At 42.3% G+C, this 12,271-nt stretch overlaps 1 protein-coding gene across 1 annotated transcript in view; it reads left to right on the top strand.

The window, feature by feature from the left end:
- Nucleotides 1-12,271, top strand: part of OLFM4 (olfactomedin 4) — a 55,756-nt gene that overhangs the window by 18,479 nt on the left and 25,006 nt on the right. Inside the window, exons 2-3 of the mRNA XM_081206001.1 lie at nt 4,576-4,769; nt 7,479-7,631. Of these exons, the coding sequence (XP_081062127.1) occupies nt 4,576-4,769; nt 7,479-7,631 (347 nt within the window). The remainder of the gene's footprint in view (nt 1-4,575; nt 4,770-7,478; nt 7,632-12,271) is intronic.

The following is a 12,271-nucleotide window of genomic DNA, read 5'->3' as shown; positions in this document are numbered from 1 at the left end:
GAAGAACCCAGTAGATGGGAGAAACCGCAGCCAGCTACCCGGGAAATCACACAAGAAAAATCCAAGCTCTCAAACCAAGCGACTGTAGCATCAAATAACAGCCTCGCCCTTGATACAATAGACTGGACAGTCCCAGAAGAAGTAGATCTGCTGAGTAACTTTACCAAGCTACCAGACAAAGAACAAATAAACATACTCAGTAAATTGACGAAACTACAGGCCAGATTGACCGAAATTCACCAACAAGGGCAACAAAATGCAGTAGAAACAATACACAATCAAACTTTACACTTACCAGCCCTCTCTCCTAAATGCATAGTCAAAAAGAAAGCCACCAATGGAACTTTCAAATGTATAGATGCAGACCTTCAAATCCAGCCTCCTTTAGAATATGAAATGGCAAGGAAAAACTCCAGCAATGAGACCACAAATTCCTGGCTGAGATATCAAATACTAGCTCTAAACGAAATAGGTACCCCTTATTTAAGTACTACAAAGGACTCTAACATTGCCGAACAAAAGATGACCTCCAACAGACCTGATTCACTGAGCCCAACATCAAATGAGGCCAAAGAAATGGAACTAGAGACTGAAAACAGTCCTACTGTCCACAACAGTCTACCAACCACAGAAATTTCTCAGGAGCAAGGAATAGTTAAGGAAGAAAACCAAGAAAGGGAGGAAATCTTAATTTCCCGCACTTTAAAAAAGAATCTAAAAGACCCACCATTATGTTCCCCGCCGAAAGCAGCGACAAATGGCTGTATCTGCACAAGACAAAATCCCTCGCTGGACTCAATAACAGAACTAGAATGACTAAATACTGTCAACCAGCCATCAACTCAAAAACGGATCCTACGCTTGCTGTCCTGGAATATTGCAGGGTGGGGAAACAAAGACGGAGACCCAGACCTAATGAACTTCCTTAAAGATTTTGAATTAATACTTCTACAAGAAACATGGTCAACTAGAGATATTAAAATCAATGGATTCACCTCCTATACGAAACCCGCAGTGAAAACAAACACGAAGGGCCGGCCGAAAGCAGGGTTCTGTTGCATGATCAAAGACAACTTAGGGTTTGAAATCAAGCAGCTAGAAAAATGCTTACCACTTGCACAAGCTCTACTTTTAACCCAAAAAGACGATACTTTGCTACTTGTAAATGTCTATATCCCCCCAACCAAAAACAACAGCAGCAGTGAAAATTGGTCACAACTAACCTTTTATATAGAAAATTTGATCGATAAATACCCAAATGCCTCACTGATAATAGCAGGTGATTTTAATGCCAGAGTGGGAACCAACAATGAACAACTATGTAGCAAACTAAATTGGAATACTGATAATGATATCGCACATGCCCTGAAAATAGGACGATTCTCCAGAGATAGGGTTGTAAACAACGAAGGCTTACGCCTACTTGAATTATGTAACAACTTTAATTTGCAGATTGTGAACGGTTCAACAAAAGGCGATAGAAGCGGGGAGTTTACATACTTCTCCCCCCGAGGATGCAGTGTCATCGACTATATTCTTGTCCCTTATAATATTATAAATTCAATCATGGACCTCAAAATTGGAACGCGTACTGAAAGCGACCATCAGCCATTATTGCTGTCTATTAAATTAAAGGACGAAACCAAAATAACCAAGTACAATATCATAGAACCTTCTCAAAACAAACAAATGACCCAATTAAAATGGTCCCAGGAAATGAGTGCAGCAGTGGGGCAAAAACTTACAGCCAACCTGAGAAAACAAGTATTATCCAACTTAAAGACCACTAATCCCTACAGTGATATTCCGAAAATTTATAATGAAATCTTCCAAATGTTTGTAGAGCTTAGTACTCCACCTAAAGTTTGGGTACTTAAACATAGCGCTAGCCCTTGGTTTGATGATGAATGTTTCCAGCTAAAAAGAAAGCTGCGCCAAACATTTAAAAATAATCGCGCTAAACTAGAGCCCTCTTATCTTGATGAAAAAAGACAATACCATTACATTCTGGCCGAAAAGAAACAGAAATATGCAACCCAAAAATGGCTACAATTACTCGACTCAATTCAGAGTAAAAACAACAAAGCGTTCTGGAACCTGGTGTACGGAGGATTGAAAGCCGAAAACCAACTAACTCTACCACCAATTGCAGAATCCAAATGGTCCCAATACTTCACATCTGTATTTAACAATCTACACAGTGAACTCAAAGGAAATGAGACCACTAAGAATAAAATCAATAAACTCCAGGAGTGGCCAAGGGTAGAAGAAGAGGAAATTAGAGAGATAGTTAAAAATTTCAAATCGGGGAAATCTCCTGGGCCAGATGGTCTACCAATAGAATTATTCAAGACCTATATAGATTGGTGGGCAGAACCCTTAGCTCAATTGTTTACTCTCATAGATAAATATGGGATCATACCTGAGATATGGCTAAGATCAATAATTATCCCAATCTTTAAAAACGGTGACCCAAAAGAACCAAGGAATTACAGACCGATAAGCCTATTATCAGTGATAGGGAAAATCTACGCCAAGCACCTTTTATCTAAACTTCTTACCTGGATGAAAAATCTAAATTTACCAGGGAAAGAACAAATAGGTTTCTCCAAAGGTTGCTCTACATTAGACCACTGCCTTATACTTATGCATTTGGTTGAAAAATATAGATCCCAAAGGCAATCTAAGATATATGCTGCTTTTGTAGACTTTCGTGGTGCATTCGACTCAATTGACCGCCCAAAGCTGTGGAGGAAACTCGCAGAATTAAAAATTGATCAACGCTTATTGATTCTAATACAAAATCTATACTCTTCCAATACCTGTCAAGTCAAACTTAACACCAAAGGTCACCTTTCATCAGACATCCCAAACTCGAAAGGGGTAAAACAAGGGTGTATTCTCGCTCCCTTTCTATTTAATTTATTTTTATCAGACTTGCCAGATCACCTCCAAAAAATAGAATCACATGCCCCTAAACTTAATCAGAAACCAGTTCCTCTCTTATTATACGCAGACGATGCTGTCCTACTATCATTAACGAGCTTGGGTCTGAAACGTCTTATATCTTCTCTGATCCTTTACTGCGAATGTAACAAACTCTCTATAAATTATGAGAAGACAAAAATTTTGGTCTTCTCGAATGGTTGGAAATTAGAGAAATGGAAAATAAGAGGGCAAGAAATCCAACAAGTGAAAATCTATAGGTATCTGGGAATCTTATTCCAGAGCAATTTAGGGTGGGCAAATCATCGCACAAATGCCATAAAACAGGCAAAGTGTACCTCATCAGCAGTTGCCCGTTTTTATTATCAGAAAGGTAATCAATTTATTCCTGCGGCCAATCAGATATTTCAAACAAAAGTGCAATCCCAGATATTCTATGGAATCCCGCTATGGGTCCAAGCATATAACAGTGATTTAAAAAAGATTCACTCCAGCTTTCTGAGACGTATTCTTGGACTCCCAGCTGTGATCAAATATGAAACAATGTGTGCAGAAATAGGCATACACAATGGTATGAATCTACAATTCATCAAACAAAGGTAGAGGCAGAAGGGAAATCTCTAAGCTGGGGCGAGAGGAATGTAGGGGAAATCCCCCAGGCATGCAAAATAGGTATTGCTAGTTGTGATGTATTTCTCTTTCAAAGAATGCCTTTACCTTGTAGGACATTCAAGGTGAGCATAATTGTTTGCAGTTGCATAATCTGCCTTCCTCGGTGTGCTTTGTTGATTGCTGCTCTTGGTTCATCACATTTTCTCCAAAAATAGGGGTGGATGTTGTGATATATGAAATTATTTGTTTGACAGAGTTTGTATTTCGACAGTGGAGCAGGCGATTAATCCATATTGCCTATTTAGGGTTTAATTAGGGTTCAATGTGCTTGAAGGGGATACATGATTGATAAATGGCACAGGCCTGTAGATCAACCCTGCCTGTCCACTGTATGTCCACCAAAATCTCCTGTTTGCTAGTAAAGCTGAATTACTGTGTAGCGAAATGATTCATGTCTAAAATCATAGAATCATAGAATCCTAGAGTTGGAAGAGACCACAAGGGCCATCGAGTCCAACCCCCTGCCAAGCAGGAAACACCATCAGAGCACTCCTGACATATGGTTGTCAAGCCTCTGCTTAAAGACCTCCAAAGAAGGAGACTCCACCACACTCCTTGGCAGCAAATTCCACTGTCGAACAGCTCTTACTGTCAGGAAGTTCTTCCTAATGTTTAGGTGGAATCTTCTTTCTTGTAGTTTGGATCCATTGCTCCATGTCCGCTTCTCTGGAGCAACAGAAAACAACATGTGCCACCAACATGAAAAGTTTGGAAAGCTCTTGATTAAGCCACAGGCATAGAGAAAACTGCCCAGCTCAGCTTAGCCCAAGTCATCACTTCCCACCTTAGGAGGAAATGGTAAATGGTATTTCTGTCTTCTGTAATCACTCTGATAAGATGTTGGCCGTAACAAAAGGGGTTTTGCAAGAACGATTGCGGACAAACAATGAAATAAATGTTCTTGTTCAGTTGCTGGTGGTATTGTGACTCACACTTCTGATTTTGTCATCCACCCAGTTGCACAAATTCCTTCTAAGCGCAAGCCCCCTGAAGGGAAATCCCCAGACCACACTATAAAGAGACTTCCCTCTCCATGCTTCATCAGATGTGTCCAAGCTGGGGAGATGAAGTCCATCAGTGCAGCTGGGCTGCTGTTTCTTCTGCAAAGTGCAGTTGCAGCAAATGTCACTGCAGCAAGGCCAACAACTGGGGTAAGAGATGTCTTTTGATTATTTATCATTAACTCCATATATTGTAGTTCTTTTCCTTCTGGCATAATCATCACAATATTATTCAGGTTAAATTGGGTGAGAGTGTTCAAAAGCAGCTGATTCCCAACTAAGTGCTGTGGTAGGTTTTCCAAAAAGCATCCCCCAAAAGATAGGGGAGGTCAGGAGGGAAGCAAAGGGTGGGGGGTTATTTTATATTTGTTTTGCTGTTGGTGTTTATATTATACCATCACAGTATACAGGAGGACAGGACCCTGCCCCAAAGGCCTTACAATTTAGAACTCACCACAGAGCAGACAATACAGTAAGAAGAGGGGAAAGGGAGGCAGGGATGAATTAGGCTTTATTTCAGTGACACCAAATTTATAGCCAATAGAACAGCATGTCCTTCAACATTTCCCTGATGAAAATAGGGATGTCCCATTCCATAATGCTCATTTTACTATTTATTTACACATCTTACTGGGTTGCCCCAGCTACTCTGGGCAGCTTCCAGCTTATATAAAAACAAAAAACAAAAAAAAATTAAACATTAAAGGATTGCCTTCAGATGGCTCAGGGGTCAGATAACTCCATACCCTCCAACATTTCTCCAATGAAAATAGGGACATCCTAAGGAAATGGAGGACATTCCAGGATCAAAGCAGAAATGGGAATGGCTCCTCTAAATCAAGGATGTCCCTGGAAAATAGAGACACTTGGAGTGTCTGGAACAGGTTTTATGAATCTTCTTACTAAAAATATTATTATTATTATTATTATTATTATTATTATTATTATTATTATTATTATATATACTAAATATAAATTATGTAAGAACTATCTACTGGGTCACAAAAAATAGCAAGCAAGACCATAAAATTTGAATTGCTTGGAAATAAATGTGTTGCAAACCCTTACAGGAAGGCGGGGTGGATGGGAGAGAAACCCTAGGTTCTTTCATGCTATCTAATCTCATCCAGGGAAGGTTCCCAGCAGTCCAAACAACTGTGACCAAGAAACAGAACGCAGGGTGAGCAGTTTAGAAACATAAGAGTTGCACCTGCAATTTTGGACAAGGTTGCAGAGGCACCTGGTCCACCCCTGACCCTTGATGACCCTTCCACCACAGGCTTAGCTTCAAAAAGTCATTGAGTGAAAAGTAGCTGCAGGTGAGCCAGGCTTTCTCTGTTGAGACTTCTGTAGGTTTCACCAGGCAGAGGAAGCTGGAGAAGAATGCAGAGCTGCTGTTGACTTTCTCTGTCTGTTGTTGTTCTATGCCTGCCTTGTCTCTTCTTTAGCAGAGCAGGCACAATTTGCTTTTAGGGAACCTGCCTGCTCTCTCTGCAGGTGTTGCAGGAGCCTACATGTGCCTCATCTCACTGAGGGATGGGAAGATCCAATGGCATGGTACTTCTCCATATTCAGTTTCCATTCAAAGGAGGGATCACTGGAACCTTACAATATTGGATCATACTTGAGCTTATGTATAAATGTTAGCATAACTGGAGGTAGACAGCTTTAGTGCTCAAACAAAGCAAGTTCCTGTGTCCCACATTAAATATCCAGCAAGGCATCTCTGCATCTCCAGATGCTGTTTGTATTTACAGGAACCACCACCCCTCCGCCTCAACCCACTGACATTCTGTGTCTTTTCTCAGTCTCTCTTGCTCCCCAATTCAGAACTTCAACTTGGGTTATTTGCTGTGTACACGTTACCAGCTTGTTGTGCGGCTAAGTTATTCTTTTTCTCAATTCAGACCAAATCTGGTTTGGGGGAAAAACCTGTCAAAAGGTAGTATTCCATATTGCAGGATGCTAACGATGCTTGTACACAGTGGGAGTGCACTGCATGCAAGGCATTCCAAGATGCCTTGGAATGCATCACCCTTGGCTGCAGGGAGGTATCTTTCCTACCTCCTTCTTCGTCTTAAAACAATCTTTTAAGAGTTATCTGCCACTGAGGGACATAATCTGAATCTTCCAGACTCTGGCCAGCTATTGCCTTTAGGTAAATAGGAAAACCCACAAGAATATTCTCAACAGTCAGAGCCTGGCCTATGTGTGGCGAGGAGCACAAAGCAGCCCAGGGCCTGGTGGCAGCAGAACAAGGCCTTTTGTCCCCATTTTTAAGTGGAGGAGGCTCCAAAGAGTCCAGTTGTTCTGGAGGAGAAAGCAATATATATTTACAGTTCCAAGCACTGACAAATCAGGGGACAGTTTTGGGAGCAGGACAAGGGACTACAGTCCCTTCAGTTATGCTTTTTTTTCATTTTTCATTTTAAAAGAATCCCCCAGTTTCTGGAGTGAGAGTGAGGAGTGGAATTTGCCACCAGCTTCTCAGAGCCTAGAGGCCATGTTCAGTGTGAGGGAACAGGGAGTTGGGCCAGGTTTTGCTTTTTCATGTCAAACAACATCACAACAACAGCAATGGTGGTGTGGTAATTATAGAATTATGAGTACGGTACTTTGGGGAATTACTGATGTACTGTAAATATCTAGCCTCTTTTCTTTACTTTGAACTTGCTTGAGCACACAACATGAAGAGGGAAAAGGAGTGCTCAACAGGAATGACACCCACTAAATAGATTTTGTTTCTTATCAATGACCAATGAAGTCAAACAGGCCACTTGTTCTCTCAGGCTTTTACCCTTTTGTGTCAATAATTGTATAACATTCATGTTGTTTCCCCCAACCCCAATTTTCTTGCAGCCATTTGCTAATGTGACTGGTTCTGTGGATGCCCACAAAGTTTGCCGATGTTCCGTCTTCTTACCAGACACCACATTCCCTGTGCAGAGAATGGAGAGCCTTGAGATCTTAGCCCAACAGCTCTCAAATAAATTTGAGAGTGAGCTTTCAAAAGTAAGTTACTTTAAAAAATAAATAAAAGTATACACCTCTGTAGTCAGCACATATAGTTTCTGTTTTTTTAAAACTAAGTTGAGAGAGAGAGGGAGGGAGAAATCAGCTCCCATTTGTTTCACAGGGTCTGTGCAGAATAGCACAGTGACGTTACACAACCTTCTATATTTTTCTGGTCTAATTGGCAACTGCAGGCTTTAATCTGTTTGATTAAGCACCTAAGACTTTGGCTCCTGCAGTTTAATCAGATAATCTTAATCAGTTAGCCTGTGAATTAAGGGACCACTTGATCATTGCTGTTATAATTCTGGTGTGTTATTGGCAGTGTTACTATTATCTTTTTATTTCTTATGCCACACCCTCGCATAAGAGCTCTGGGTGACTGATAGGTCACCCTGTTCCAAGGACAGGTGCAGCTAGCAAACCAGTCAAAGCTGAGCCAACCACTCAGGGCACATGAGCACCTACGGCTTGGAAGCACCCCCAGACTACAAACCTGTTCTTTTAGGGGGAGTGGCACCCCATGTGGAACATGACATTCACCTATTTCTTGGAACCAGTGTCTCTGTCTTATCAGAATTCAACCTCAGTTTACTGGCCATCATCCAACCCATCCCAGTGTTCAGGCATCATTCCAGCACTTGCACAGCCCTTTCTGATTTGGATAGTATGAAGAGAAAGAGTTGATTTTCATCAGCATGCTGATGGTAGCATGCTTCAAATATCCAGATGAGGCCATCCAATGGATTAAAATAGATGTTGACTAGCATGGGAGACAAAACAGAACTTGCCATGGGGTTGAACAGAAGTCAGAAACACAAAGGAAAAGATTAAAAATGGTCTTTCCTTCAAAGAACGAGAGTTAGCTTTGTCACATTGCATTGTAACCTATACTTCCTTTAACTTTCAAAAAGGCACATGTCCTGAGGTTCTGTGCAGGCATAATTAATAAAATCAGAGGCTAAAAAGCAGCCAGTTAATCAAGTGAAATGTTTTCCTTGGTTGAGAACCCCACATTAAGCATATTGCTTAACATACTGGGGTTGAGGGGTGTCTGTGGATACAGAATCTACTGATTAGCCTCGCTTTTACTGTAACGGCAGGGGAAGCTCCTGTTATTATTGTGGCAGGTAGTTATGGGGGAAAGCAAGGTGGATCTTCTCACATAAAAGAAGGTTGATAATAGCCTGATACTCCTCCTTTCTGTCTGAAAATATTGCAAGACCTGAAGGTGGGAGATTCAACAGCTCCCTCTGCCTTGTGAAGCTGCACAACAGTGGGTTGTTTTCATGTGGTCATGAGGCTGTCTAACAGGAAAGCTGCTTAGCCTTTTGCTGTTTTGTGGTTTGCTTTAGGAATTCTGCTGCCTTTCCCTTGCAACATTCATTAAAATCCCCACAAATAAGCCCCAACATCTGTAATTTCGAGGAAGTGGGGGTGGGTGAGGTTTGGGGGTGGAAATACCTCATGCAGCCAAGAACCAGCATTTGACATTGGCTGCTTGATGAAAAATATGCAGGGTTTCAATTAGGTGTCCAGGAGATATTATTTGACTGCTCCAGGAACCAGACGTCGTAACAAATGAAGTGTCCTTGAATTAATCAGGAGGAAAGACAGAACACTAAATTATAAATTCTGGCCATAAATATTAATAAACTTTCTAACAGTATAATCAGGAAGAGATAAGAAGTTTAAGCATAAAAAAAATCTACAACAGGGAGGTGGTGGAGACAGAGACAGTTCTCTGGGAACATTTGTTTTTTGCTTAAACAATTTTCTTTAAAGTAATAGGAATTATGACACACCTGCCCAGGGTGAGGCTTACATATGTTCACCTCTGTCCTCTTGTTGACGAATGTCCCTGTCTGCAGAGGAGAAGAGAGGATCCTGGCCCAGGAAGGAGTTGTGTTGGCTGAATGGGAACCACAAAGAGCCAGGGCAAGGAAACACCAACTGATAGTGGACGATCTGGCCCTAGATGCCAAGAATCTCCATAAATTTGTCTAATCCATGTAGGTGCCATCACTGCCTCTTGTGTGAGTGAATCTCACAGTATATATATACAGCATAGCACCAACTACTAGGGGCAGAGGTGTCTTCAGCCCCCTCAATATTTTTTTCTCCATATTGAGAGGGAGAAGGAGGCCGAGCACCAAGCCGCCTCCTGCTCCCCCTCCTGCCAACAGGGACATCACTGATTGGCAGAAGCTGCCTCGGCTTCTGGTGTCAATCCATGATCTCCTGTTTTGATTGCTGCCAAGCCTCCAACAAGGCCTGCTAAGGCTGCTGATGTCCTTCAGGAAGCCAAGCTGCACTTCCGGAAGTGCACTTATTCTGTTTTCCTTTTTTTTGAGTTTTGAATGCTTTGTTGTATTACATACTAAGTAACATAAATAGTCATTGGAAATAAAAAATAGAAGGAAATAAACAAGTACTCAATCCATGATTAATACACATTGTAAAAAAAGAAAAAAGAAAAGAAAAACGATTGGTGATTAAATTCACCATGACCTCCGATTCACCTGTTGTGTTACCCTCATTACATTTTTAACTACACACTGAACTTTATCTTCTCTATGTTGTTCCATTTCATTTGTAAGATTCTTCTATTACCCACAGAAAGTCAATATATAGAGTTTATTTAAAAGAACATTGTAGAAACATAAATCTGCTGGCAGGTCCGGATTGACTTTCTCTGGAAGTGCACTTTGAGGCACAAGCTACTTGAAGTACATCACTGGCTGCTACAAGGATACTCTCCCCTCAGGGGTTGTCCTCGCCCCCCTTATGCACCGGAGCCCAGCAGAGAAGAAGCGTGGCATCGGTGCCAGCACTCCTTCTCTTAGCCACTCCCCCCCCACACCTGAGTCAGTCCTGAGTCAGTTGGGAGTGGAGCTGTGGCCTGGCAGTGGTGGGCCAGATCTGAGGAAGCGGCCTCTACTATTCCCTGGTGTGCTGGAGAGCAGCTCCTCCCCGTCCCCTCCACGCTCAGCATCATGCCCCGGTAAGAATGTTGGCAGGTATGGGGGGGCAGTGCAAGAGACCAAGTGGCTGTGGCCGTAGCGTTGTGGTTTGGATATGGGGGTATGAGATGTGCAGAGGCATCAGTGGTGTTGGGCGGGCGAGAGGGCAAGAAATGTTGGACCAACGTTGAAGCATATGCTGACTTAATGTCATGATGTCACACGCGCAACATCTGCCCCCTCAATCTCACCCGCAAATTGGCACCTCTGATAATGCCACATGTGAAGAAGTCCTTTCCTTTCTCTGTCCTGAATCTTCTGACATTCAGCTTCACTGGATGGTCCATGGGTTATAGTGTTATGCCTGCCATGCGTAACTTTATAGACCTCTGTCATTTCTCTCCTTACTCCTTAAACCTTTTCTCTAAGTTAAAGAGCCCCAAATGTTGTATCCTTTCCTCCTAAGGGAGGTGCTCCATCCCCTTGATAATTTTGATTGCCAGTTTCTGAACTTTTCCAACTCTACAATATCCTTTTTTCAGGTGAAGTGACCAGAACTGTCCAGGTACAGTAATGCCATAGATTTGTATAATGGCCTTATGATACTGGTAGATTTCTTTTCAGTTCCCTTTCCAATGATCATTTGCATGGAATTTGCATCTTTCACAGCTGCCATACACTGGGTTGAAAGCTGTCCACTATGACCTATGCGGCCTAGGACCCTCGTACCTACAGGACCGCCTCTCCTGGTATGCCCCGCGGAGGACCTTAAGGTCCACAAATAACAACACTTTGGAGGTCCCAAGCCGCAAGGTGGTTAGATTGGTCTCAGCTAGGACCAGGGCCTTTTCAATACTGGCCCCACTATGTCACAAGAGACTAGGGCCCTGCGGGACTTGACATCTTTCCGCAGGGCCTGCAAGACAGAGCTGTTCCACCTGGCCTTTGGTTTGGACTCGGTCTGACCCTTATGTTTCCCTCCCCTTATGGTTTTGATTTATGGGCTACTATTAAAATGAGGCTGCATTTTAAATGGTATTTTAACCCGTATTTTAATAAACTGGGTTCCCCCCATTATGTTTTATTGTAATTTTATTGGTGTTAGCCGCCCTGAGCCCGGCTCTGGCCGGGGAGGGCGGGGTATAATAAAAATTTAGTAGTAGTAGTAGTAGTAGTAGTAGTAAGTTAGTGAGACAGGACTAACCCTTGCCAAAGCCAGTTTGTTCATCTTCAGCAGGACTTTCATCTGTATTCTTGGTAATCCTATCTTTAACAATGCTTTTCACCAGTTTTAATGTAACCAGCCTGTAGTTCCCTCGATCCAGCCTGGATCCTTTTTTAAAAATGGTATTACCCTGGCCACTAACTAGTCTTCAGGTACAGAGGCTGATCTTAGAGACAAGTTAAATATTTTTGTGAGAAGGTCAGCAATTTTTCTCTCTCCCTCTCTCTCTCTCTACATACAATACATAAAGTTAAAGGGACCCCTGACCATTAGGTCCAGTCGTGGCTGCCACTGGGGTTGCAGCGCTCATCTCGCTTTAATGGCTGAGGGAGCCGGTGTACAACTTCCGGGTCATGTGGTCAGCATGAATAAGCCGCTTCTGGCGAACCAGAGCAGTGCACGGAAATGCCGTTTACCTTCCCACCAGAGCAGTACCTATTTATCTACTTGCA

This window comes from Podarcis bocagei, assembly GCF_964188305.1.
Source record: "Podarcis bocagei genome assembly, chromosome: 8".
NCBI classification, from domain to species: Eukaryota; Metazoa; Chordata; class Lepidosauria; order Squamata; family Lacertidae; genus Podarcis; species Podarcis bocagei.
This window is presented reverse-complemented; position numbering and strand designations above follow the sequence as displayed.